Source organism: Zerene cesonia, chromosome 9, assembly GCF_012273895.1.
Source record: "Zerene cesonia ecotype Mississippi chromosome 9, Zerene_cesonia_1.1, whole genome shotgun sequence".
NCBI classification, from domain to species: domain Eukaryota; kingdom Metazoa; phylum Arthropoda; class Insecta; order Lepidoptera; family Pieridae; genus Zerene; species Zerene cesonia.
This window is the reverse complement of record NC_052110.1, coordinates 931198-958336: the sequence shown is the minus strand read 5'-3', so window position 1 is coordinate 958336 and position 27139 is coordinate 931198. Positions and strand designations below refer to the sequence as shown.

At 31.7% G+C, this 27139-nt stretch overlaps 2 protein-coding genes across 3 annotated transcripts; one reads left to right on the top strand and one right to left on the bottom strand.

Annotated features, from left to right (window-relative positions):
* Positions 1-607: 607 nt before the first annotated feature.
* LOC119828931 (putative peptidyl-prolyl cis-trans isomerase dodo) lies at positions 608-26863 on the top strand. Of its 2 annotated transcripts, XM_038351249.1 has the most exons (6): positions 608-772; positions 21881-21904; positions 23958-24080; positions 25436-25475; positions 25717-25920; positions 26408-26863. In XM_038351249.1, exons 2-6 carry the CDS (start codon positions 21902-21904, stop codon positions 26605-26607), a joined length of 570 nt encoding a protein of 189 aa, XP_038207177.1. In that variant the 5' UTR covers positions 608-772; positions 21881-21901; the 3' UTR covers positions 26608-26863. The 2 variants fall into 2 exon arrangements, with proteins under 2 accessions (XP_038207177.1, XP_038207178.1); XM_038351250.1 differs by lacking the exons at positions 21881-21904; positions 23958-24080; positions 25436-25475; positions 25717-25920; positions 26408-26863 and adding an exon at positions 1042-2426.
* Positions 4324-14717, bottom strand: LOC119828930. The gene is made up of 2 exons (XM_038351248.1): positions 14641-14717; positions 4324-5666 (listed from the first exon to the last, which is right to left on the bottom strand). The coding sequence occupies exon 2, from the start codon at positions 5660-5662 to the stop codon at positions 4637-4639; it is 1026 nt and encodes a 341-aa protein (XP_038207176.1). The 5' UTR covers positions 5663-5666; positions 14641-14717; the 3' UTR covers positions 4324-4636.
* Positions 26864-27139: the final 276 nt, after the last annotated feature.

Sequence of the window (27139 nt, the reverse complement as noted above, 5' to 3'; positions counted from 1 at the left end):
ATCTATTTTTCTATTTTGAGATGAATATTGACTTTAAAGCTTGTGCCAACCACCAGGCATTCGTAAATGGGACTTGTTTTGCATTAGATTATCATTTTATCACTTTTCGTCCTTTTTATATTCTTTCATCAAGTGTAGAAATAATTAAGTCAGTAGCGACATCTAATACGAACAACTCATAATATATAAAGCCCGTTGCTAGCAATAGATGTCAGTTGCCAAAATTCGAGAATTAAGTAAGAAATAAATATTGCATATTATAAAATCGTGTCTCCATTGTGCTTGAAAGAAATATTTTTATTATTTTAAATCAGTAGATTGGCGTACAATTGCCAGAGGAAAATATGCTTTTTGAATATCATTTCATTCCAAAACTATAAATTATATTAAGTAGAAATATTTTAAATTATTTTGTTATTTTATTATAAATTAATTTTTATTCTGAACTTTTAATGCATGCATCATCTAGCTTATATCATCATAGCTTCATGGTGCATCACTGTCAATGCCAATGGTTGATTAGGCAGTAAAACAAAATTTCCTTTGCCTCTTCAAAATTCATTGAAAGACAAAGACTGTCAACTGTCAATGACCATAAATACAAATATACTTGTCGTTGTCAAAACCTTTTTAGTTTTTGGTTTGTGCTTCGCTTTCATTTTGTGAATTACGATTTACGATACATTAACAGCAATTAAAAACAGCGTTAATATATTAAATCAAGTGAGATCGGTTGCGATTTAATACATCTTGATAAACAACAACAGATTAGGTAAGTGAATGTTCATTTGAAACCTTGTTTTCTTGTTTATACGGCAACCGATTGGGGAAGCATTTCTGCTTTCTAATTATTAAATAGATATATGAAAGTTATAATGAAATCCAAACATTAAATCGCCTGTCGAGCCAAATTACAATCAAATTTTATTAAAAACATAATTCTACGTGAAACAATCCCGATTTACCGCGATTCTAACCTTACTTTTGCGGTTTCGAGTGATGTGATAAACAAGCGATGAAATTGTTCACCCAACATTCCAGAATGCCCAATGACAAGGAGGGACCTTTACCCGAGGGATGGGAGATGAGGAAAAGCAGGTCAACGGGTATGGCATACTTTCTCAACACGTACACGAAGAAATCCCAGTGGGAGCGTCCCGACGCGCCCGCCGACCCAGGTGAGATCCGATGCAGCCACATTCTTGTTAAGCACGCCCAAAGCCGGCGGCCGTCGTCATGGCGCGAAGAAAACATCACACGTAGTAAGGAAGAAGCTTTGGAGATCCTTAAGAATTACAGGAAACAAATAGTAGCGGAAGAGGCCACGTTTGTGGATATTGCTACGAAATTCTCTGATTGTTCATCAGCTAAGCGTGGAGGTGATCTTGGCTCGTTCGGTCGTGGGCAAATGCAGAAGCCATTTGAGGAAGAGGCTTATAAACTGAAGATTGGACAGCTCAGCAAGCCCGTTGAAACTGATTCCGGTGTTCATATCATCTTGAGAACTGCTTAAGTCTCAGATATAACAATATAACTCTAATTGCACTCTTACTTATTATTTACTTCTTGGTATTAAAAACTTTAAAGTACATATACTATATTTTATAAATCGCTCACATTTGAAATCCTTTTTACTGTGCACTAATTGTTATCATTATTTAGAATTAATGGCTTGTATCACAGCTTCTTAAAATTATCTGTTAAGCTTGTCTTTTATTTAAAATAACAGATTATATATGAAAGAATATGTTGAAAGAAAGAAAATGTCCAATAGGCTATCAGGAGCACAAACATTAAGCAATGACACCAGCCTTAATCAAAAAGTGGTAAATGTACACCGTATAGTGTACATTATTAAATGTTATTTTAATAGAAATAATATAACTGATATTCCTAAAACTAAGGAGGTTCTCAATGTCACAGATATTTTTTTTTCTTGATTATGTTTCTTTTTAATTCCATGGGTTTTGAAATAATTTATGTGATTCTTATTGTGTTAGAAATTTGCTGTCATTTGGTCAAATTTTAGAATTTGCAGTGGTTACCAGGATTTGTAACCTTTTTTTTAGAAGTTATTTTTTTTAATTATTTAATGGATTACAATTATTAGCAAATGTTTTGAAATTGCGTTGTAATTGTAAAATATAGTTCAGTGAGACTCACATATATTTTACAATTATCCTTTGTTTGATTGTCTTTATGACCAAGACATGCCCATCCTACTGAGTATGTATTAGTGAGGTATTACTACTAAATGTCACAAGGCAGAACATATAAATAATTTTGTAGGTACATACTATAGAAAAATGAGTATAGACAAGTTAAGCTTTTATAGCTTATTGCGCTTAGGATTTTAAGATTTCATTGAGGGGTCTACATGAGCTAATAGCGTGTTTTTAACACATTAAAGTATATGATCCAATGTATAAAGAAAATGAATAATTATGCTATGCTTAAGGATATATGCCATTTTGATAGTGTGTTGAAAACATTGCACTCCAAACTTAATTTGATTATAAAAAAAAAATGCCAATCCACTTATAAACATTCAACACCATGCTAATATACAAGAAATCTCTAAAAATTTATCAGGCGATATAATTAAATAGTGATGTATTTTTTTAATACAATAACTAGATTTTCAGTTCATCGCGTATTCTTATATCTCAGCGATTATATGTGTGCTACAATGATGTATGCCAATAGAGTCGACCGAGACTGTTGATGGGTTGATTGTTTAAATAGTGTGCGTCATTTTAGCTCTTGTAGCCTCCTTATCGTGTAAAACTTTTAAAGGGACTTATAAGGCTCAACTCACACCGAAGGTGCGTCAAAGCGGAATTTCCCATGTTACAATAATACTTATAGTAATGAAAATAAAGTTAAAGTGCTTCAACACATTCGGTGTGAATTGAGTCGAAAGATTGATACAACTAGCAAATACTGCCAACATACTGATCTTATTTAATATGAATATGGTTGCTCACTTGTTAGGTATAAGCAACCATTGCTATGTATACATATATGTAGGTAAGTAATTATTCTACATTCATTTATAGTTTGATAAAGAAATTCCTTTGTTGTTGAGTTTTTTCCATTGAATTGATGATGTGACATTCTCTACAAGGATAAGACAACGAAAATGTATCTTTGTGAATATTTTTGTAGCCGACTGGGTTTTCATACTTCATTTGTGTTTACAAAGCTGAATCCACTGGACCGTGTTTTCGTGTTTTGATAAGAATAAAGAGACATTTACAATATCTCCCGCGACAATAATTTATCAAAATGATGTATAGGTTTTTGAGCCGCGATTTTTTACTCCTAACAGGATTCCGGCAATTTCCTGACTTACATTTTACCATTGAAGCGCGTATATAACTTCTATTAATAATATACATAAAGACTGCTACTAGATGGCGCTGAATTTATTTTCGTAGAAATGTTTAGTGGTTTTCAACATTTACAACGGAATAGGCTTAAAATATTGCACGTGACATTTACTTGGTTATTATCAATTTTGTTCGCTTTTTAAGGTTAGAAGTAAGACTATTTAGTTAAGTTTATAAACATGAAGTAAGACTCGCTAATACCTGTTTATTGCATACGAATGAAAATGATTTATTGCCCTAAGCATATAATTGTATACTATTACTTCAGTTACCCAAATTTTTTTGGAACTTGCATTCAAAATTCACCGGACTACACTTGGTAGTATGCTATCTAAATTAAAGTTATTTTCCTTGGTGCAAATTTACTTTATTTTATTTTGAGATATGTAAATTAATTTTATTAAACTAATGAATCTATATTCTATTGTAAAAGCGAATAAATAAATTGATACTTATTTGTCAATTTGTTTTCTGCTTTTACTGTTTCTTTCTTTATTAAAATTAACTTATAGTTATTAATTTACGTAATATATAATTTCTAGTGTTTATGAAAAATAAAGGTCTATGTAGGATATTACTTGTTTTATTTATAACACCATTTATATCTGCGGTGCTTGTCTACATATTACTGCAGAATGTTATCCCGATATCTATCTAAATGTAAAAATAAGTCCTTACTATATATCTGTCATGCAACTGATAGTATGTTATATACATATAAATATTACGTATTTCAATGAATAAAATGTGTCAATTATATAATCAGATGAAGAAAATTTTAACGAGTTAATTTTTACTAAAACTTGTTTGAGATAAATTAATAATTATATCTGATTAAGTAAAATACACAAGGAGTGCAAATAATGTAGTCATCATTTAATACTGTTTTATTACTAACAATTTGCGAATAAATTATATTTTATAACATGTAGATATATATACGTGCGTTTGGACTCGATAACGGCATCACAAATTGACTATAGTACATTTTACAATCATTTAGATATTTAATTTCCATGATTGCTAACTCTATGACTTAGTACTCTCTTGTCTTCGGCAAACCCAGCCTTTTGCTGAAGACAAAATTTTCTCCCGAACATACTTTAAACATTCGTATTAATAGATTACCGTAATTACACAAAAATATTATGCAAAGCCGTATATTTATTATAATAAAAGATTATAAACGCTTCGGTGTTCATGTTCGGGAGTTCCAGTCGTTTGATTTATTAAACTGCTAGTTTTTAAAAAACCTTTGATAAATCGTCGTTTTCATGGTTTCGGATCAGGACAATGGTATCTAAAGTGGAGTCTTTGATGTTCTGAGGCGCTGGAGTCCATATTGGGCCGATAATAGGTGGAGATCTCTTTCCGCCCCAAGCGCTGAACTTAACCTTCCTCTTTCCATCCTTCTTCAGATTAACGTCTAAATATGGATGACCAAGTTTAAAGGATTTCGGTAAACTTTCCATAAAGGTGTTGAACGGTAAGGCCTCTTTAGCAGTTTTCTCGTCGAATTGAGTGGTCAAAGCAAGTATTTTAATAGGATGTCGCTTGTCCAGAATTGGCCCGTACTGAAACCCTGCCATATCTAGGCGTCCTGCTTTAGGTGAATAATTTGATACAATTCGAGTCAGTTCTGGTACATTTGCGGAGAAAATAACCTTTGAGGCTTTCGTCCCCGGCTTGTAAATCATTTGTCCACTTCGTTTTCCTCCCCAGGGGCTGAAGCGTACTCGCTTCGGCATGCTTGGCTCTCGGATACCGGATGACCTCTTCCATGTCCACATGTGTTCCATGGCATCTCTCTTTCCACCCCATGGGCTGAAGCTCCTTTTCTCTATAGAGCTCATTAAATCCGTAGAATTCCTGCCAAGTTTGCCTGAATAGCTGTGAAATATAAAAGGGCTCGCTCTATCTTCGTTATTCAAGTATAGGGTCTTGTCTACATCGACTAGATTTGGTTTCCATTGCTGGTCTTTCGGCTCGTCTATTTGCTCGCTGCCAACAGTACGCCGTTTCCTTTGTATTTCAGTTGGGTCGTGGTCTTGTGGGTAGAAATCGTTGTGATCCATATTGTCGTCACTCTGGGGGACTTCGAAATCATTCCGCGGGTAGTTGAAGTAATTGACGTATGGGAGCGGTGGGAAGTGAATTGTGGAGTCTAGCGGGTCCATGAGGGCCTCGCCGTCGGCCCCAGCGGTGTTGATGTACTGCAGGCTGACTGTGCCGAACCATGTGAATGTAATGAAGATCCAGTAGGGCGCCATGATCCTGAAAAATTTAAATATTGAATTGAATATCTAATCAGCGTGACTGTGTCGTTGTAATTATAATATATCTATTTATTTTGTAAAAATCTAATCTCGCTACGGTATCGAAATGAAAACTCTTATTTATATCTACCTAACTAGATATAATTAAATCTTATCTTTTTAAAGTGAAAACCAATCTTTTGATTGACCTTGAAGTCCTAAAAATTATGTGGGATAACTTAATTATCTCAACAATTTAAAACGATCGTTTCTCTAACAATAACACGCTGAATCTAAGTATTCTAAATTTATCATAAACTTCATGGAAACAACGTGCAGTGTATGTTAATACGATTTAATAAACTTTGCGAACCAGTAACTACGTGTACGATACAGAAATTGACTAGTTTCTTTCGGTACACCATTGGGGATTTCATACAATAAGTTTATTACTACATTAACCGCATATTGCCCCCAAACATTATACATATATGAGTATAATTGTAGGTACCTAAGTTTACTTAATACATATTTAAACAATGCATTATTATCAAAGTGTTTTCTGTCCGTTTCAAGTTTAGACTGTTACTCGCACAACATTTGTAGTTAGTTGTCTCGCTTGTAGGTATTCAAAGAGAGTTGCTTTTAAAGAAAGTAGTAAATAAACTCAAGAAGATAAGCAAATTTTATTTTATATATAAAAATATCAAAAGCGATTAATAAAGACCTATGAGTTTTATATAGAATTAGTATGGAACCGAGCTGAACGACTCACAATTTTTAACATCTGTAGGTACAAATGAAAAGCAAAAAAATATCTGAACAACATCACGGCACCTCACTCGTTTAAAGGGTAAAGGTAAATTCAGCGCCCAAGCTATTAAAATTGTCAATATTTACGAACAGGAGACAAAGAAAAACTTCAAAGGAATGCAGAAACAATATTGTCGTAATGGACTAGTTCAGATGAGGGCCTGAATGAATTTAAATTATTGAGTTAAAGGGGCGAATAATCGGATTCCAGGAGAGTCATTATATTTATTTGCAATTTGTTTGCGACATAAACAGCTAACATAGGATCTTTGCATCTTGTTAATCTGTTCTTTATATTTTAAAGTTTTAAATGAACGTTTTAATGTTTGTGAAAAAAAACATATTTCTACTTATACTATAAAACGAAATATTATTTGAATGAGGTATATACCTCTACACGTAAAGGAAAAACCTTAAGTTTTGTTAAGAACACGTGTAAATCTTAAATAGCAACTACTATGTAAAATTGTCAAAAACATCCCGCCAATAGCTATTTTATACTGAATAGAACGAGTTACTAAGTGCAAAATGACTATGACAATAGATCGTTCATCACCGAGATTAATTACATTTTAAAATAGAAGTTAAACTCGGTAAGTATCTGCCTTTTCTTTACGGCGTTTAGGACAAATTCTCAAGAATAGTTTTAAATACTTTGAAAATTAACGCCAACGTAATTGTTAATTTGAGGAGATATTCGGAAGCGTCCACGACTGTAAATAATACGCCCACGAGTTGATATTGTTATTACTGATTCATAATATTTTATACGAAAATAACTGTCCGCGTCTCTTCTAACGGGTGTATTGTCACAGGGAAAGGAGGGTAGCAGAGAAATCGAAATCTCTAGAGATGCCACGAAATATGTCGAATATTCTTGTGTATTACGTTTTTTGCTAAAATGTTTAGTGATGTGACAAAATGCTAATTTTCTCTAAACAAATCTAGTGGAATGAAAAATTAATGAAGAGATTGGTTGGTTAGGTTAGGTTTAGTTTTTAAAAAACTAAATAGAAATACGAGCCCATCTTAGATTTTTGCATTCCATATATGCCATTGCATGAAAATATACCAAACATTTGCCAAAACTGCATGGTACAATGAAAAAAAAAGATATCATTTTTATTTTCGAAATAAGAAGGAATTCCAATGTGTTTCAGGACCCGTTCACTGCGTTGCAATTGGTTTTATGCCTATAACTTTAAATAGTGGCATCCTACTGAGTTTTTTTCGGAGAATGGGGGGCCGGAGACCTCCTATTCCTTACCATTACAAGTCCTTTCCTTTTTTCTTAAGACCTTTCCAATTAAGTCGGCAATCTATTTGTAGAGGCGTAAGGTCTGCAATCGCCCTTACGTCTCCAAATGTTCATGAGCGATGGTAGCGCTTACCATCAGGCGACCCGCGAGCTCCATTGCCGACGATGACATTAAAAAAAAACTCCAAAAGTCACTTTAAACAGTTCTTATTGTAATTCTCTTTTTATGAAAAGTTAAAGACGCCACAGAGCTCAGATAATAAATTTAATTTTTTTGATTAAAAGTTAGATTACAACGGTACCGCTAAAGTTGTTGTTGAACGGGTATTTTGCGTCTTATTATTTTCAAAAGGTTATCTTTTAATAAGTACAAAAAACGCTTTCGACTTGTTTTAGATTGGTTTGATGTCAAAACTTCCAAGCTGCGAGATGCAACGTGTTGAAATCACATTTTTAAAAACGTTATATATTTTTTTCTATTTTATGTTACTCTAGTTTCATTAAAATGCGGAAGAACTGGAATAGTTTAATAGGGAAAACTCAATTCAGTGTTACTGAAAGTTGCGAAATTCATAATTACGCATGTAAAAAGATATAATTTTTCCAATATTCCATGAACTTCATAGGTTTCCTTTACCATACCTGGTCGAGATTGCGATTTAGCAATAAGACCGCCTCTTGACAAAGATGTCTCTTTTATTATATTATTGTACCATTATTGTTATTTTTTTGAGTTTGTGCAATAAAGTATTATTTGTAATAAACATAGTTAAAATTAATTTGAAACACGCTTTAATTATAGAATTCCTAAAATCTGTATGTACATATAAGGTGGTACAAAATCGAGATCCAAAGAGTCGGTTACAAACAAACGTTTAGGTAAAGCTAATAAAAGTGTGCCAACAATATATAAAAAATTAATAAATCTAGTTGTGAGAAAAGTGATCAACTTCAAATTACATCTCGTTAGCAAACAATAATATCATGTTAATAAAGATCTGTTATTCCTATAAAACACAGCTGCAAAACTTTTGTTTTTCTTATGAGTTTTCAATCGAGTTGGTGTTTAAACTTGATATATGTGAGGGTTATAAATATAAGTGTTTAATTACGTCCACGTTTATTATGCGGGAGTCTTTATAAAATGAAAATTGACTTGAGAGAACTTTATTTTTAACAATCGTACATTAGAAATAATGCCAGTTCTTAGCGTGTTGAATAAGATACATTTAAATTCAAGATATCACTAATATTATCACTAATCTTATTTAATCCATTAATAATTGTGTATATAGGTGTATATCTTATATCTTTAAACGAGCAATTCTTGTATATATATATATGTATATATATAATTGGAATCTCGGAATCGGCTCCAACGATTTTCATGAAATTTTGTATATAGGGGGTTTTGGGGGCGATAAATCGGTCTAGCTAGGAGTCTTTTTTAGAAAATGTCATATTCGTGTTTTATTCGTGTTTTATCGACTTAAACTTACTTTTTTATCAAATAGGAGGCATTTGAGTAGTCCCAATTTATTATGACTCTTCCTGACATCTATTGGCGAATAATAATAATATTTTTTGGCGAATAATTAACGTTAAAACAAAAAAAAAAAATACCGAGCAAAGCTCGGTCATCCAGGTACTATTATTATATCTGTTGATCAGTGAAACAATGAATGATCTAAAGAATAGCTATAAAAAACTGGTCACCGATCCAATTTATGACCGTGCCAAACAATTCTTTATCCATTTTTTATTTATTGTTATAGCGGCAACAGTAATACATCATCTCTCAAAATGTCAACAGGATCATGGTTCATGATACAGCCTGAGGTAGACGGACGGACAGATAGACAGCGAAGTCTTATTAATACTACCCTGTGGGTACAGAACTCTAAAAATAAAAATAAAAATTTGTGATGCTGGATTCCTTAGTAATTCTAAACGGAACTCTGAACGTTCTCTGCTTACAGAGCTTACCCAAAAACGTTTTGTATATAAATCAGAATATATTTAAGTATAGCACAATATAAGCTAGGGCTTTCTGTTTTTATTGATTTGAAAAAAAGATCTAATTAAAAATAATTGATATTATACTAGAAAATTTTAAATTCTGTGCAATACCTAAATGTGCATTTTTAAGTATGTAATTTTCAGTCAGGTCATGGATTGTTGGATTCAGGAATGGGAAGTTATAAAAGAAACTTGAAAACGATGTTGGAACTATTAACACAAAAAACCTCAAAGCATTGTTGTTTCTTCAAAAGTATTAAAGTTGTGCAAGCTCGCTTATGCTCCTTAAAAGGAGATTTTATTTAGAAGACAATAATACGTCATGTAAAAAAATAAAGCAGTGGTGGCTCAGTGGTGAGAACCTCGGACTTCAAAATCGACAAGCCGAGGTTCGAGACCGGGCCGAGCGTGCAGGAAATAAATTGATTTTTCAATTTATCTGCACGTGTGGATAACATCACCACTGCTTAAAACGGTGAAGGAAAACATCGTGAGGAAACCGGCATGTCCAAGAATCAAAAGTTCGACGACATGCGACATCTGCCAACCCGCACTTGGCCAGCGTGGTGGATTATGGCCTCCCTCTTAGGAGGCCTGTGTCCCAGCAGTGGGAACAAATATGGGCTGATGATGATGATGATGATGAATACGTCAAATGAACAAGATGTGATATGTTTAAAACACGTTATAACAACGATTCATATTATGTAGAAATACAATATAAAATTGAAATTCATTTATAAAAGCAATTACAAAGTTTCTTGCCGGCTCTTCTGTGTAGAAACTGCTTTCCGAATCGGTGGTAAATGTTAAAACTGTAAAATTACGATTCAAAAGTGCTATAAGAAGTCTAATTGAATAAATAAATGTTTGAGTTTGATTGGTAACCATTTAACAATGTAGATTTGTTATAAACAATATTTTCTAAAATTATTATACATAATATTTTCTAAAGACATGTAATTTTTTTTGTTTTCCTATATTATTCTTATACCCAACCACAAATTTTTGATATTTATTATGATCATTTTTAAAGTTTTATTGTTATAAAACATTAAAAATTGTTATTTGTAGCATATTTCGATGCAGGATTTTCATTGAACTTTACACAAGCCGCTAGTAAAGCTTATACCTAACATTATGTTAAAAGCATTTTCAGCAACGGTGCATTGCATCCTAATGTATTGGATGACTTCACTGTGAGTACGTACAGCTGAAAATCCAAGTCTCTTTTACTTTAGATTTCTATGCCCCTAACACGTGCCGAACATTGAAAATGTAAAAATAAATTTTATTTCAATGCATTTGGAATGCATTGTAAAGACAAAAAAAATATTCATTGTATAATATACATATTGTATATATATTTTGTCATTTACAAGCTGTTCGCCCCAGCTTCACCCGTGGCACATATATACCCTATGTGTTGTGTGACCACAAGTGAAGTTGAATCTTTATAATTTTGATAGAATTTTTCTTACCGCTTGTTTCGTACGGCATTTAGCTGCGGCTGGTTCCGTTTGCCTCATTTAATCGTATGAAATAATGTAGTCGTATCATATTTTTGGCAATAAATACTTTTTCTATCAAATTAGTACAGTTTACTTTAAATTCAGATAAACATTTCCAAGGTCTACAAAATATCGTTAAGCCCAATTTGTTCCACCTATCTCATATACGCATGTTTATCAAAGCTTCTATATTTATAACAGCACAGGATGTTAATCTGCGAGTTGCATTGTATTTCTTGTGCCTGCTGCGGTCAAACGTTAAACCGCAAACTGTCTCATAGAGGACCATTGGCTATTGTTGTAGGGGCATAGACAAAGCTTTTGAATACACGGCATTGATACGAAAATGTAATTGCGAATGAATATGGTATTTGATTTTGCCAATGTTTCAATGTTTTGTCATAAAATTGAGGTAGGGATTATCGCACTAATGTGATGTATTTACAGAATAAACTCGTATTTTTATAGAGATTCTATATAAAATGTGCTGAACACTTAAAATATGGTTACATGTATAAACTGGTCTATATAACAACTGTCTAGCAGGTATAAGCGCTTTAAAGTCGTAATTTAATGTGGTTTTTTATGTGAGAATTGGCACAGGAGCTGGTGGATCGCCTAACGGTAAGCAACCAGCACCGCCCTTGAACATTTACAGAAGTCTTACGTCTTTGCAAATGGTTTGCCAACTTTAGATAGACCATAATAGATAGAAGAGGATCAATGGAGGGAATAAAGGATGGGACTGAGAATGATTAGGAAAGAAGTTAGCACCGAACGATACACAATAGCACTCGCATACAACCAAATCACGCCTATCTCCTGTGGGGCTATTCATGTATTCGGGGGTTCGTGCCGAAGCGTGCTCGACTCCCACATTCATTTGAGTTTGTATAAATATATTCATGGTTAGAATATGGTATCCACATTGTGCTCTTGCTACACTTGTTTAAAGTCTACATAAGCTTGTAAGGCGACCGATTTTTCGCGAGAATATATTAAAAAAATAATAAAGCCTGTGTTCAATTTTAAGCCTTAAATTATAATACGAGGCGAGTTGAATTGTATCATAAATTAATTGGTTTTTAATCCGATGTATGTGGGTCTTTAGAAAAAATTTAACGTACTCAAAAACATAATAGGGATACAATTTTTATGGTTAGTTACCTCTTATAAATAAAATAAGAAAAAAATTATATAACGGTATTTTCGGTAAGCACTCTCCTATCATCATACTGGGTAATGCCAATTCATAACAATAAACCATTTTCCTTCTTTCACAGTTTCAATTAGAAGATACAAAAACAATTTAATTACCAAATTGCATGACAATATTTTTTTTCTAAACTAATTACTTTCTGCGTGTCCGCTTTAGTTCAGAAACAATAAAATAACCATATTATTACTTCATGATAAGTTTCGATTGTATTCAAATAATGTTAAAAATTCGATCAAGTACGAATCGGATTCGCGACATTAAGGGTTCGGTTAAATAAATGAACACATACAGCACAAAAAAAAAAAAATTATCACCTATTGCATTTAAGAGTGCAGAACCGGTGGTAAATATTAAAACTGTGTTATGGTGATTCAAAATTGCTTCTATAAGAAGTCTTATTCAATAAATAAATATTTGAGTTTGAATTTAGTCTTCATTAATTCGGTTTAACTGCATTTTTATAATGCAAACTGTCACGTAACAGCCAATCAAATATTAAATTTAATTTATTTCAAATATTAAACTTAATGCATTACCTACTATAAACAATATATACATTATCTATACAAATTTTATAAAGATATAAATGGATATGTATTATTTAAGTGCTAATTTTTATTTTATTTTAATCTTAATTTTTGTAAAAACTGGTATTGGGTCCTTGTTACTCCGAAATAAGGAATTTAATATTATTATCTTTTTATATAAAATTTTCGTGTCACAGTTTTCGTTGCCATACTCCTCCGAAACGGCTTGACCGATTTTGATGAAATTTTTTGTGCTTATCCGGTATTTTTTCATACCCCTAAATGATAAGAGTAAGGCAGAACAGCGTTTTCCGGGTGCAGCTAGTATTATTATAAAGTTCGTGAGATTGATGATCACCAATGTTAAAAATTAGTTAACTAATAAGACGTTTTCAGCTAGTATATAACATTATATTGTGTTCTATTTCTATACCTACGCGTGTTATACACAAAAAGAATGCAGGTAATCTAATTCAAAAACCCCATTACTCGCTAAAGTTCATTTCTCTCGTATGTTAGGTTACGTTAACTTTCTTCGAACACTGAGTTATGTTGAACAACGCCTTGTACAAACGTTAATTAATAAAAGCATTGGTGTATTTTCTATTGATCTTAATTATAATGATTTGGAAGTATATAATTGACTTTAATGTTTATTGAAACATCACGTATTTGAAGCACTTAATTGTTAAGACAACGAATATATTACAAATGTTAAAAATAATAGGTTCATGTATAAGAGATATTTGTTGCTTCTGCAGTGATCTGAAACTCATACATTGTGAAATTGAAAATGCATGTTTGTTTCTCACACGTATTTAATTTTTTTTAATGAAATACTGTGTTTTCTATACAGCATCAGACGTTTAAGTTACAGCGAATTTACCAGCGTACTGTAAGGTGAAGAAGTAATCTATGCTATTATATCTAAACGAATGAACATTTTTTGATGAATTGTCTTCTATGAAAAGTTATGAATATTTTTTCCCTTTAAACCAATTTAGAAAAGCACATAAATATTGAAATAGTCTTATGAAATGATTATAAATATCAAATATTTATCTAGAACCGGTTCTTCATAATAAACAACATTAATAACTTATACCGTAATTCCCTATTCAATTTCCACTTTGATTCGTTAATCCTGCATTCAACCGTTATTAGTGAATATTAAGCCTTAAGCACTCACAAATAAACGTAAGTGCTACGAATATCGTAGCCGCGTAGCCGCGTAGCGCGTAGCACTTCAACATAATTTTTTTAAAATTAAACTTTAGAGTGCATTTAATAGCTTATTGGTTTTAATTTAAGTTTTATTTAAAATATTTATTATTAATATTTAAATTCACCTTATTTCAAGTAAAACTCAGTTTGCAAGATTTAATTATTAAATAATTGTATAATATGTTTTTTGTTCATTCCTTATGTTTTGTTGAATTCAAATTGATTGGAGGTGTCCAAATTTATTAATATTATATTATTCACTGGTGTTTGATGTAATTTAATTTTATAATGATGTTAATGAAAACCGTATGTAAAAAATATATAAATTCACTCTTTCGTTTACTGTGTATACTAACTTTGGGAGACCCGGAAAAATGCTTTTTTTAAATTAAACTAAACGTACACCTTAAAACAAATCTTACCTTGTATGAAGGAAATCCTCAAAAATCGTGTGGTTATTATATAATTAACATCAATGTTGTTCACTGTCCGCCGTCCGCTTGAAGTGTGGTGATGTTGGACCTCCCAACTCTTATATATACAGCCATGGATCCGAGTAGCGTCAGCATACACACGCGATTAATTTTCGTGGTCGCGTTTGTATGGAAATTGTATGCTTTATTTGCGTTTGTGTTAAGTTGTGTACATGTTTTTGGGTGACATTTACGATATACAAACACAAGAAACGTTTGATTTGAAGTGAGTGTTATATGTTTGTAAATTCAGGCTTTTTAAAGAAATACACCATATACTACTGACTACGAATACCGTTGTAACTCTCGAAACTTTGAAATTGGGGAATGTTATAAATAATAAAAAGTGAAGTCCCGTGTACTGGGGTATAGGGCAGATGATATACATCTGTTTCACTAATCGATTGATTTTCTTTATGGACAAGTAGGTGATCAGCCTTATGTGTCCTGCCAGACCGAGACATTTTTTTTTATTGTCCCCACCGGGAATCGAACCCAGGATCCCTCGGTTCTACGCTCACGCGTTTACCACTGTGCCAAGGAGGCGTCGATAATAAATGATAAGTCTTTAATAAATATTCCGCATCAGTTGACCTATTCATATTTAAGGATTCAGATTCTAAAATATAATGTTCTGAAAAAGCAATGAATGACATTATTAGTAATCGAGAAAGAGTTATACATATACATTTCGATTATTTCGCTCAGTTAAAATTAGATAATAACATAGATACCTTACGTATTGTATCGATGAATATTAATATCAAATAAACATCAGTTTTCATACAGAATTATTATACCATACTCTTATTTTAAATGTCGCTTCAATTTCACTTGTTGATTTCCGTTCGAAGACATTTTCAGAGCAACTAAGCGTATTAACAAATAAATACATTGATAATCAATTTAAATTTCTATTGTTATTCGTAAAGATATAAAGTTTATAAAAATGTACTTTGATATTGAGAGTTTTGCTGATATGTACAGTAAGTTAACTTAATTCGGTGTTAATTAATATATTCATCAATATCAATACAGCCGAATCCTTGTTCCTTATGTCGATGGCGCTGGCGGTCGGTAAATATCGGTATTATAATTACGACAGTTTTAATTATTATGAATATGAACTGTAAGGAGAGAATTAAATCAATAAAAAATAAATCCGCAGTTGTCATTTCTAGCCATTTAATTTTTTTTTTATTATGATAAAGATAATGTCTTCCAAACTTATCAGTTGTAGTAATGTCGTTTTAAAGAGGAATGAAGGAAGGAAGGGACAAAATTTCCATTTACTTTTAATTCCAATATTTATATTACAGTTGTTCACCTTTCAACTGGTTCAGTTAAAAGAGTAAAATGTTTGCTTTAAAAATAAACATCACGAATATACTCTTGAAATCCATTTATTTCACATGCATTAATAATGGCGATCATATCTCAAAGAATTTATTTGTATTTTATATGACATGTGCATTTTATTTATCTTATTTATTTCTATATTATGTAAAACTAGATAATTTAGTTCAATTTTTTTAAAACTTTTCTTACCATATATTTATGTACGTTTTATCAATTGAAATCGTTGAAAAATTTTGGAAAGGAAAAATATATTTATAGTATCAAGTAGAAATACATCTTATTACTGTTAAGGTTTATATTAGAGATATTTTCATTATTATTAGATTTTTTTTAATGAATAATTATTAATTATATTTAAAATGTATAAGGCATTAAATAGAATCATTAAAAACATTTTCCGTAATCGATATGAATACTATGCTAAAAGCAACATAAAAATTTATATTACCCGAACCGTTCCACAAAACAATAACGTTGCTATCCGTACTCGTAACCAACTGTTGAATCGCAAGGGCCATTTGTACCTCAACAGCAACATCTCTGTTTCGCACTTCAAATTCATTAGTTGCAAGGAAATTGTTTTCTTTCAATATCATAAGCTCGCTGTTGTGAGGAAATATAGCTAGCATAGCAGCGCTTGTTTATATGCCGTATAAATTGCCAGTAAGGAATGCACTCTAACGGCAGTTGTATGTTGATATTTGATTATTCAATGCGCAGTTTTTTTAGGCTTGACGTTGCAGTTATTATGAAAAGTAGAGAGAAATTATGAATAGATGCGTTCAATATATGAATAAATAGATTATAATTATATGAAAGCGTAAAATTTAGTGTGGAATTTGAAAATTTTTCTCCAGTAATTAATAGATCAACACGTATGCTTTCCAATATTGCAATACAAACTGACTATATAGATGTAATTATGTCCACGTAATATATGTAACAATTTTCCGGAGCAACAATTGATCAGTGAAACGCATATTAATTTACTTCGTTTATTTAATTCATTATTATGAATTAAAATGTAAATTAAAAGGAACATTTTGGCTGCATACATTTTAAAAAACAACAAAACGTGAAACGTTAAAAATATATTAGTTATTGCATTGTGCTATCGTGTACACGTTAACATTCCATTACAAAAAGGTTGCCTGGAAGAGAGTGCCGCCGATAAGGCCGCCTTTTAGTGCATATGTGCCGGCATGGTCTTTTTATAATAACAATCTATTGTTTTTCTTTCGGTGATATGTACTATAAAGAATAAATAAATAAATAAACAAAATTTCCCAAGTTTTTGCATATAGTTATGATGAGGCCAGGGTTATCCTGATAATACTAAACTAAAAAGTGTCCGTGTAAAATGATTCCAAACTAAAATGTATTGACAATGATTTGTTTATACACCACAAACAGTTTTTCTCGTAAGATACAGTACCTTTGGAGTATATCTGGTTAAAATTTATAACTTGATACTACGTGACACTAAAAAATAATGTAAAAACAACAATTCAAAAAGTTGAAGTACATTATGTACACGAATTCAAATCCGTATAACTTTAAACATCTATGATTTTTTTTTTATTTTTATAAGTGTAAGTCGAATAAATTATATCCATTCTGCACCACAATGTGTGACGTAATAACGTTTTGAGGATAGTCCTTTTTTTTAATTGTGCACGACATTTTTACATAATAATATGATTAATGTATACTACACTTTTAAATTAAATAGTAATACGATAATGGATGCACTAATGTGAGATTAATATAAACCTTATTTGTTTCTCCAAATCTCACTGGGAATCGAACTCTGCTTCTTATTGTTTGATAGTGTTCCACAAAAAATTATTCTGTGTTTGATTTTCAAGTATAAAAATATAAGTGTATAAAATATTATAAGTTATGAATATTTTGTGTAGTTTATTTGTCGCATTGGAAGCAATTAAGAATTGTATACCTAAATACAATTCGGAAATCGAGATAGAATTTATTGTTTTGCAGCAATGTGGTGTTATGTTGTCAATATTTCTATACATAAAACAAATTGTGTAAAGTTTTATGCACTTTTTTCGACATTTTGTTTATATTATGAAACAATATAAGCCTATAAACGTTACACAAATACAATGTAATTTCAATTAAATCTGTATAATATAAGAAACAAATTATGCAATATTGTAAAAGGTCCAAGAAGTTTCTTTTGTTTTACCAATTTAGATTTTTTGTAAAAATTAGCTAACGTATAACAGCGATTATATCTTATAATGTGTGAGTTCGCGAGATGAAAACATATACGTGGAAATATTCGGAGTATTTCCGTTTATCTGCGCATTGTTACCAATAGTTGGTAAATATCAGTATATAGTACGAGCTTGTTGGAGTTTGTTAGATTATTCGAAAGAGATTTGATGTGATGTGCTTATGTTGTAAAACCTATTGTATTTAGGTTTAAATTTAACTTAACGTAGAGTTCAATAGACAGTGCGTCTTGCACAACTTAAAAGATTAAAACGATCCTTTTACTTTGTCGAAGTTTCTTTATTCAAAAAATACATTAAACGTTTCAATAAAAACTCTTTATTCATAAACATCTAGCCAGTCCACTACCACCATAATTGTTTTAAATTTTAACCCATTTGTCAGTAAAATTTGCACATTAAATGAGTTCTTATATAGTTGGAATAATACCCAACGCAACAAGGGCAGAAAGTTTTCTAAGTTTTGTCTAATTTTGCGCATATTTACATTGAAATGAAATACTTGTTAGAAATGAAAATACGAGAAACTTTTCGAAACACAAACACTTCTTCGACTATTAAAAGATTTCTTGGCATTAAGGTTATTTATGATGTCTGGTTTATAACTAACTTTCCCAAAGAATGAGTATCATGTGAGGGTGAAATTGTAGCCAATTTGTAGTAATTACCTATAACAACCCTTAAAACTGCTATATCGGCTGTTCAGTACACTTTTAAATTTAAGTCCACTTGCGAAATCAAAATTTTGATACAAAAATTATATCTCAAAACACATAAGTACAAATACCAAACACCTAAAAGAATATAATATAAAGCAAATTTAACATAGATAACATAAACCATCTTAACCCATTTCAATCATAATCCAGCAACCACTTCGCAGTTGTTCTCTTTAAGGAGTCATTAATAAAAATAACCTTACTCCAATATCGAAGGTGATAAAGGCTCGTAGCGAGTGATAAGTGAACAGTTTTGAACGAAAACACCTGAGACTGGGCGGTAGATTAAATGAAAACATGCGTGCTGCCGCCTAAAGTTGACATCTGACCCTGCTAGGGCAATTGTATATAGACTGTTTTGGTTATATTAAAAAAAAAATTATTCGGAACGCCGGTTTAAAAAGGCCATTTTTTATTAAGTCTGCTAGGAAGCTAATATTATGAGAAATCTTTCGTTATTTGTACGAATATTTAAAATTATTTTTTTTACTTGGTAAACTTTGTATTTACAACGAATTTTGAAAATTCTTTTACAATTTAAAAGTTATATCTCAGTAGGTATTGATTATTCAGGATGATGTGGGCTATATTTTTTTTTTTTTCAATTGTATAAGTTGTTTTTTGGATTTATAAATAACGAATGTTTTGAATGTTTTTTCTGTGAAGAATTCTCTTATATTATTGTAACATCTAACATTTTGATAAACATTCCTGTGTCTTGGATCCAGTGTTGGCAATTATTATTTTTTAGAAAACCATGACTTGTAACTTTTTCGATTATTCCTCATTCACCTAGCAATTACCTCTGGTTTAGTTACTCTGTGGATATCTTAATCTTTTATCAAATAGTATATCTTACACTTTTCTCTTTAATTTGATTAAAATGGCATCATAAAAATAGATTCTTATTTATTTTATGAAAATGTACAAGCTATCCGCCCCACGTAGCACGTGGTACATACTCAGGGATCAAATACAAACGTATCCATAGATATATAATAAAAACTAGACAAAACTCTTATAAACTTTAACTTGTTTTAAAACTTTTTTGTTTATTCTAGTTATATATAATTACTTATAAATAATAAAAAAGTGGTGTGCAGCAATGATACATTGGCTTTTCATTAATGATAACTTTCCGATATTATATCTAAAAATTAAAAAAACGTGTTGTAGGCATAAAAACGAGCTCCACAGAATATTTAGATCACACAACGCCAGTACAATGATCCTTGTATATACATAAGATACCCAACCTTGCAACAGAAATACTTACAGAACTAGAGACATTTTACATCTTCTATTCCGAATTCTTTTAGTTCTTTGTTCGAATTAAAGTAACAGTAATAAGTTTGAAAATTCATTACACTTGTTCAGTAATTTAAGAATGTCATATAGAACGCGATCTCAACGCTAACCTTTTTTTATAGCAGGGAAATCTTCCATAAATACTCCAGGGATCCCGCGCGCTATGACGTCGTACTGTTTTGTACTAACTACTTGGTTGTAAGATATGATAAAGTTACATAGAAAGAGAATAATGCTTTCTCAATAATAATATTAATTTTTTATACCAGATTTGGGACCAGGCCAAAATTTCCTCAATTACAAAAAGGGCGTATCGTATGTTATAATGGCGTCATACTAACACGATTCTTACTAGAAAACCTTTATTGTTTCATGCGAATAATTAAGTAAAAGCTGTCACAGCTACTGCGCAATCATCATAAACAAACAATAAAAAAATTATACGCGTGGGATATCCATGCTATAACACTATTAGGGAGTAATTCAGATGAATAAAAAACATTTATTACCTAATACGATTTAAGATACAATATGCATCTTTTTTATAAAGAAGCATTTTTATGGAACATGTGTCATCCCCTATTTTATCACCCGGGAGTAGAATTTATCAAGATCCTTTCTTATCGGATGCCTACATCATAGTAGGTAGCTATAGCTGCATGCCAAATTTCAGCTTGATCGGTACAGTGGTTTGGATTTTGCGCTGATAGATCAGTCATTCAGTCACCTTTTGTTTTATATAAAGAAGTTTCGCAATTTCGTTTGTCGGGACAGACAAACATTTCTGTTCATATTTAAACTTTTTCGATTGAATGAATAACATTGTTTTGCTGATATCATGCAAAAGTAAGAGAGATTATAACGCATTTACCAAATTAAGCCACATTGTTTGAACATTAAATAATTATTCACAAATATTTGTTATAGGTGAACCAACTCGGATATTAATATAGCCAGTCTCCAGAGTATTATGCGATAGTTCAACATCTGACGCTCTTTAACTATAATATGAGATATTTGAGAGTAAAGAAACCTCTTTGTGGCGGTCAAGCGACCGTATTAGCTTCCATTATAAGTTTTAAAATAGATTCATCACATTTTATGTAAGTTCTAGATTTTTTAGCACTTTTAATAGCGTTTTAATCCGGTAGTAGGTATATAGAAACGGGTGATAATTTTTCATAAAAAGCTTCAAAATTTGATGATTTGTATACTCGTTAAAATTCTACGGTCGATATTGCGGAAATATTTATTATTAAAAAATCCTATTACCAGTTCGATACTATAACACTAAAAATAACAGTGGTATTATATTAAAACATTACATATTACATATAGTTTATTGAAAGTGTCAATGAGATTAATGCAAATATTACAAGTTGTGAGTCGTAATAAATTTCACAACACATAAATCCCCCATTATTACTATAAATAACATCCCCTACGTCTTATTCAACCCCTTACGTGATAAAACTCTATGTGCCATGCGCTATAGCACATGCTAACGGGTGATTCCGATGTTAATTTTATATCATATTGTTTCAGATTCCCCGCTACCTCGTAGATATGGTGAGTTCGTTATTTTGTCCCTTCATACGCCCACGGGAAGCGGGTGCTTCGCCACTCGTACGTATATCTATGGAGAAATTACATTGGAAATATCTTGCTTTCGAAAACTATTCTGGGACGTCAACTATAACTCCCGCGAAGTTTTTTATACAAGAAAACTAGAAAAACAAAGTTCATGTTGAATTTATTAGGATAAAACTAACACAATCATCAACATAACTCTCTCTCTCTCTCTGTAAAAGGAGCATGACACAAATAATAGAGCGCGATGTAGCATGCAAAGCCTACCAATATTCCTACTAGATACGATTTGTTGATTTACGATTTGTTCTAAAATTCCGGATACTATTTGAGGTTAGACCAGAATCGTTGTATACTGATGTAAATGTAAACACACCAAAACACACAAAAATTGCCACACATATTGTGAAGTGGAAAATTTTGTTTTTGCATGTATGGAATAAACTCAAAAACTACACTATCGAGTTTAAACGAGTTTGTTGTATTATATTTGAACTCTCAGTGATTGATTTTCACTGTCAAAAATATGTAGTTATTTATGCTTAATTAAATCCAGACCTAAGCTACACGTGTAAAATATAAACACTGGAAAGTAATAAAGTTCAAAATGTTTACCGTAAAAAGAATTTTCCTGTTCCTCAGCCTTTAATATTATATAAAATTTCATAAAATTTCTCACTACACAATAACCCCGAATAAAAACAAAAAAATATCATACTGATCATGTTGTTTTGGAAAAAACAACGAGCCCTTCTTTTTCTTTATAAATATCATTGTAGATAATTACGTCACAAGAGTAATAAGTTTAAGCTTGTATACATATTACAAAATATATATGCGTCCTCCAAGATTTTATAGCTCACATTATAAGTTCATAAAGTGTGTCCCTGTGTCCTCTAATGGAATATGGGGCAGATGATATACATCTATTTCAATGATCGATTTTCTCTATGGTCAAGATTTCTTTTTGTGTTTGTTTGGAAATTGAAACGAGGACCCCTCGGTTCGACGCTCACGCATTAACCTCTGTACCCCGGAGGCGGTCAAATCCATACTAATAATAATAATAACGCTGAAGAGTTTGTATGTTTGCATAAATGCGATAATCTTAGAAACTACTGCACCGATTTTAAAAATTCTTCCACCGTTGGGTATGTAAATTATTCCTGTATGCTACAGGCTGTATATGTACTACAGGCAAAGCCGCGGCGGACCGCTAGTACAAAATAATGACAGCCTATTGTTGGAAAATATACACTAGTTTAGCACATGAAGGTTATTAATTATCTGTCTAATCTGTGGTTTAGTGCATTGTCAATCAATGTATCGATGATTAGTCATTAGGTCTAATAGTAAACAGCAATCATGCAGTAATGATAATTCAACAATTGAATTCGCGTGATGGATACGAGTTATGCAATTGAATAGAAACAAATATAGTGTTTATAGTTATTTTAATTAATAAGTAAGTGGGCATTTTTTGTATTTGTGCATAATGAATTTATAATAAATGAATATGATTCGCATGGAGAATAGAAAGTGTTGCGTCGCTTCGCTTAATTTATTAGTTCTCTAGCGAAAAAGCAAAACAAAATATAGCCTATGACACTTACAGATAACGTGGCTACTCGTAAAATAATTTTTTAAATTGGTTCAGTAGATCCAGCGATCACTTCCCACAGTGTTACCAATTAACCAACACCTATACCTGTTTAAAATAAAAGAGAGTTCCTACGTCTTTCGTCATTACAAATATAAAGGGCAGTGTGATCTTCGGTCCTTTAAGAAAATATCAAATAATAAGGACACTAACTTGTAATGCCTCTCAAATAAAGAAAACAAACATTTACGAGTACATAACGATTGCAGCCCACTACATACAAAAAATATCCTAAGCCCCACTCGTAAGACACTAACTAGTGTCTTGTACAAGATTCATATCCATATAAATGAATTGAAAAAACTGAATTTTATGCAACTTTTATTACTTATTAAACGTGCAAAATTTTTAAGCTTTAAATGTATTCAACAGAAATTCAAGTTCTGTTCGGACGGCGACTGCCCATTGTGGGCGCTGGCCGCTCTGCACGCGTTGAGCAGTCTCCCCGCTCCACTCTTCAGAAATCTGCTTCATCATGTTGTGGAGGAACAACCGGTGAGTTAAACAGTATAGATAAAATAAAATTTCTTCTTTTTGAGTTCTTCACCTTTCACCTTTTTTCAATGATATGGAACGAAAGAATTAAAAAACAGCAGCAACAGTAGTATATATACATAGATAATCATTTCCATAATTAAAAACAACCTTTCATTGTTAATAAATGTTCATCTCTTCAGCTTCGTATTTGTCAGTTTATAGCCTTAAAAAAACAATCCAGATTATATAAACAAACCTAACTATAGCTTACATAGCGGTACGTTATAATAATCAATTTAAAAATAATAAGAAGAGTGAACTAAAGATTAGTTGTAAATAATTTATAACTTAACGATTAACGATTCACACGTTAATTTTGAGTTTGTCAAAGTTCTGAATTCTCAAGCGGAGGAGACGTATTGACAATATCACAGAAGACTCACGATTCGTGAAATTAATTACGCTTAAGATCATTCACTGTCAAAAACAAATATCTATAATAGCGCAAATGATATTGCGATGTCGTAATAAATATTAATTCGATTTACTTGTTGTGGCAAATTTCATTTAGTTCCCATCAGGCACTCACAAAATTTCGCGTTTATAATCTATTGGTATCTTGTATTTATATAAAATGAGAATGTGGTTTTAGTTACACCGCGGTAACACTATTTATGTTCAGAACAGCTATAAATTGTTTCTTCAGATTTGTCTCCGCTTAGACTAAAATAGTGATGGTTAAGAATGTAAAGAACCACCCGGGCGGAGCTGTGGCTGTTAAATCGTGTTATTTACACCACTTAAAACTCAAGCACAGCTAAAACCGATTTTGATTGTTTTTACTATGTTGGATTTGTCGTGGATTAGTATAATAAATTCATTTTTTTAAACTCATGAAAAAGTGGTGTCATCCTACACCTACTATACTAAATCTTGCTCTAACTTCACTCGTTTTTCTTTATCTTTTTTCTTATCTTTATTCTAAAACCCTCCTGGTACCAATGATACTCTATTGTTAGTTTCCTAACAGTTCCTTTGAATACGAAAATCACATTTGGTCCGCTTTCAAACATTTCTTTGTACAGATAAATTGATAAAGAGATGATAATAAGAGCAAAAAGAGTGGCGTTATATTAAATACTAACTTAATATGACGTGTGACGAGTAAAAAAGTATAAAAATTGTGATTTTTTTTGGAAGCGATGCAATTGGGAAAGTTTATAACCATGCATAAACTACAAATAAGTAATTACATACACTAACTCTAACGCATTTTGTTTCAAAGTATAAAATAAATATGGTTTATTTATTGATACAATTATACTTGTAAACACATGAAGTATTTTTAACAACAAATGTCTCCATTTTTGCAGGACGATGGCATTATGGAAATTTTGAAGGACACAAATTTATGTAAGTTTTTAATAGTTTATTGTTTGTAGAAAATAATCGTACTAGTATAATAAATAAATTAAGTTTTTAAGCCTTTGTGATTTGTATTTGTTGTCATAGCAGGAAAATGAGCTGATGGTTCGACAATAAGCGATCACAACCGCCCATGAATATTCGCGGAAGTAATAAAGCAGATAGAGGTAAAGGGTCAGGGAAAAGGAAATGATAAACGACAGACAAATTATGTATTTTCTCCTCTCAGCGTCTCGCGAAGAATGCGCGCGGGCAGCGGCTGTGCTCCGCTGGACGCTGCGCCAGGCGCACCGCTGCGCGTGCAGCGGCGTGCAGCTGGCCCGCGACCTGCTCGTGCTGGGCGTGCCTCGTGCGCACGCCGCGGCGCTCGCTGAAGCCGCTGATAACACAAGGGACGCGTATGAAGCGCATATTAAGACCAGTGGGTTTATGGGTACGAGTTTTTGTACTAAATTGTACTTTTTGCAGAATTGCATAATAACAATAACAAGTCAATTAAAAAAAAAAACAACATAACAAGTCAATTTTACTAAAAAAAAAATATGTCTTCATCTACATAACTGATCGCTACGAATTGAAACAAAAAATTGTGAGAAAGTAAAACTATAAATGGTTGTCTTTAAAAAAACACTGATACTTATTTATATGCACAAAATTCATAACTGACCGAACTGATTTAGATGCGGATTTCTCGGTGTATGAAGGGAACTTAAAATCAATGTAAAAATGTTTCATTTTAATTAGGTTCTGTTCCAAGCAACGCTGAAGTGGCATTTAAAATAACTTTAAATCTTACATGGTGTGTCCTTAAATAGGACTCGTTATTGGCAAGTGATTAATATAAAAAAATATTAAAATTGTCTCATTTTCATATATGTTCACTCTGAATGTACTATAACAGGGTAATTTATTTTTTTCAGTGAATAAAGTCACCGATGTGTTCGCATCTCCTGCACCAGAAGGCACTGTGGATTCAATTAAACTCACTATTAAATCTGATGAAGTATTTGCTGGCGAACAAAATACTACTGACTTGATCATAGACAAAACCCAGATTAAAGATTTATTGGAAGAACTCAAATATGTTTATAAGAAAATGGACGAAATTGATATGGAATAAATAGTAGTTATGTCATTGATATGTAACAAACCCATTTAGGTACATTATTTTTTTATAAGAGTATGCGGCTAGAGAATCTTGAATTTCATATAACAATACAAGATCATTACCTACATTCCTTTTATAAATTTACATATATTTCTATGCGAAAAATTGATTAAATTTTATCGTATAATATTTTTGTCATATACTAGGTAGACGCTAGAAATTAAGGTTGAACTGATTATCTTTTAAATATAAGTACTAATGAACCTTCGTTTTATTTTTATTTTATTACTAGCACCCGGCAGACTTCGTACTGCCTCAATCGATAAATAAAACTGAAATTTGTATAAATTAATTTCTGATTGTAATTTAATATGAACTTTATTGAATAACTATAAAGTTCAAATTGACTCTAGAAAACGTTTGTATGGGAAATAGAAAAGGGCTGTTTAAAGGGTTTTCCCGGAAATTACTTGATTTTTTTTCTCGCCTTTTAAACCTTCCATAGACCTCCACAAACATTTCAAGATTAAGATGAGATAAATCC

Bases quoted from the DNA above. Each gene is read 5' to 3' on its own strand.
- LOC119828931 (XM_038351249.1), top strand. The intron at 25,476-25,716 runs GTAAGTTTTTAA...TTCTCCTCTCAG, and splicing joins TTTGAAGGACACAAATTTAT to CGTCTCGCGAAGAATGCGCG. The intron at 25,921-26,407 runs GTACGAGTTTTT...TATTTTTTTCAG, and splicing joins TAAGACCAGTGGGTTTATGG to TGAATAAAGTCACCGATGTG.
- LOC119828930 (XM_038351248.1), bottom strand. From the start codon at position 5,662: ATGGCGCCCTACTGGATCTTCATTACATTCACATGGTTCGGCACAGTC.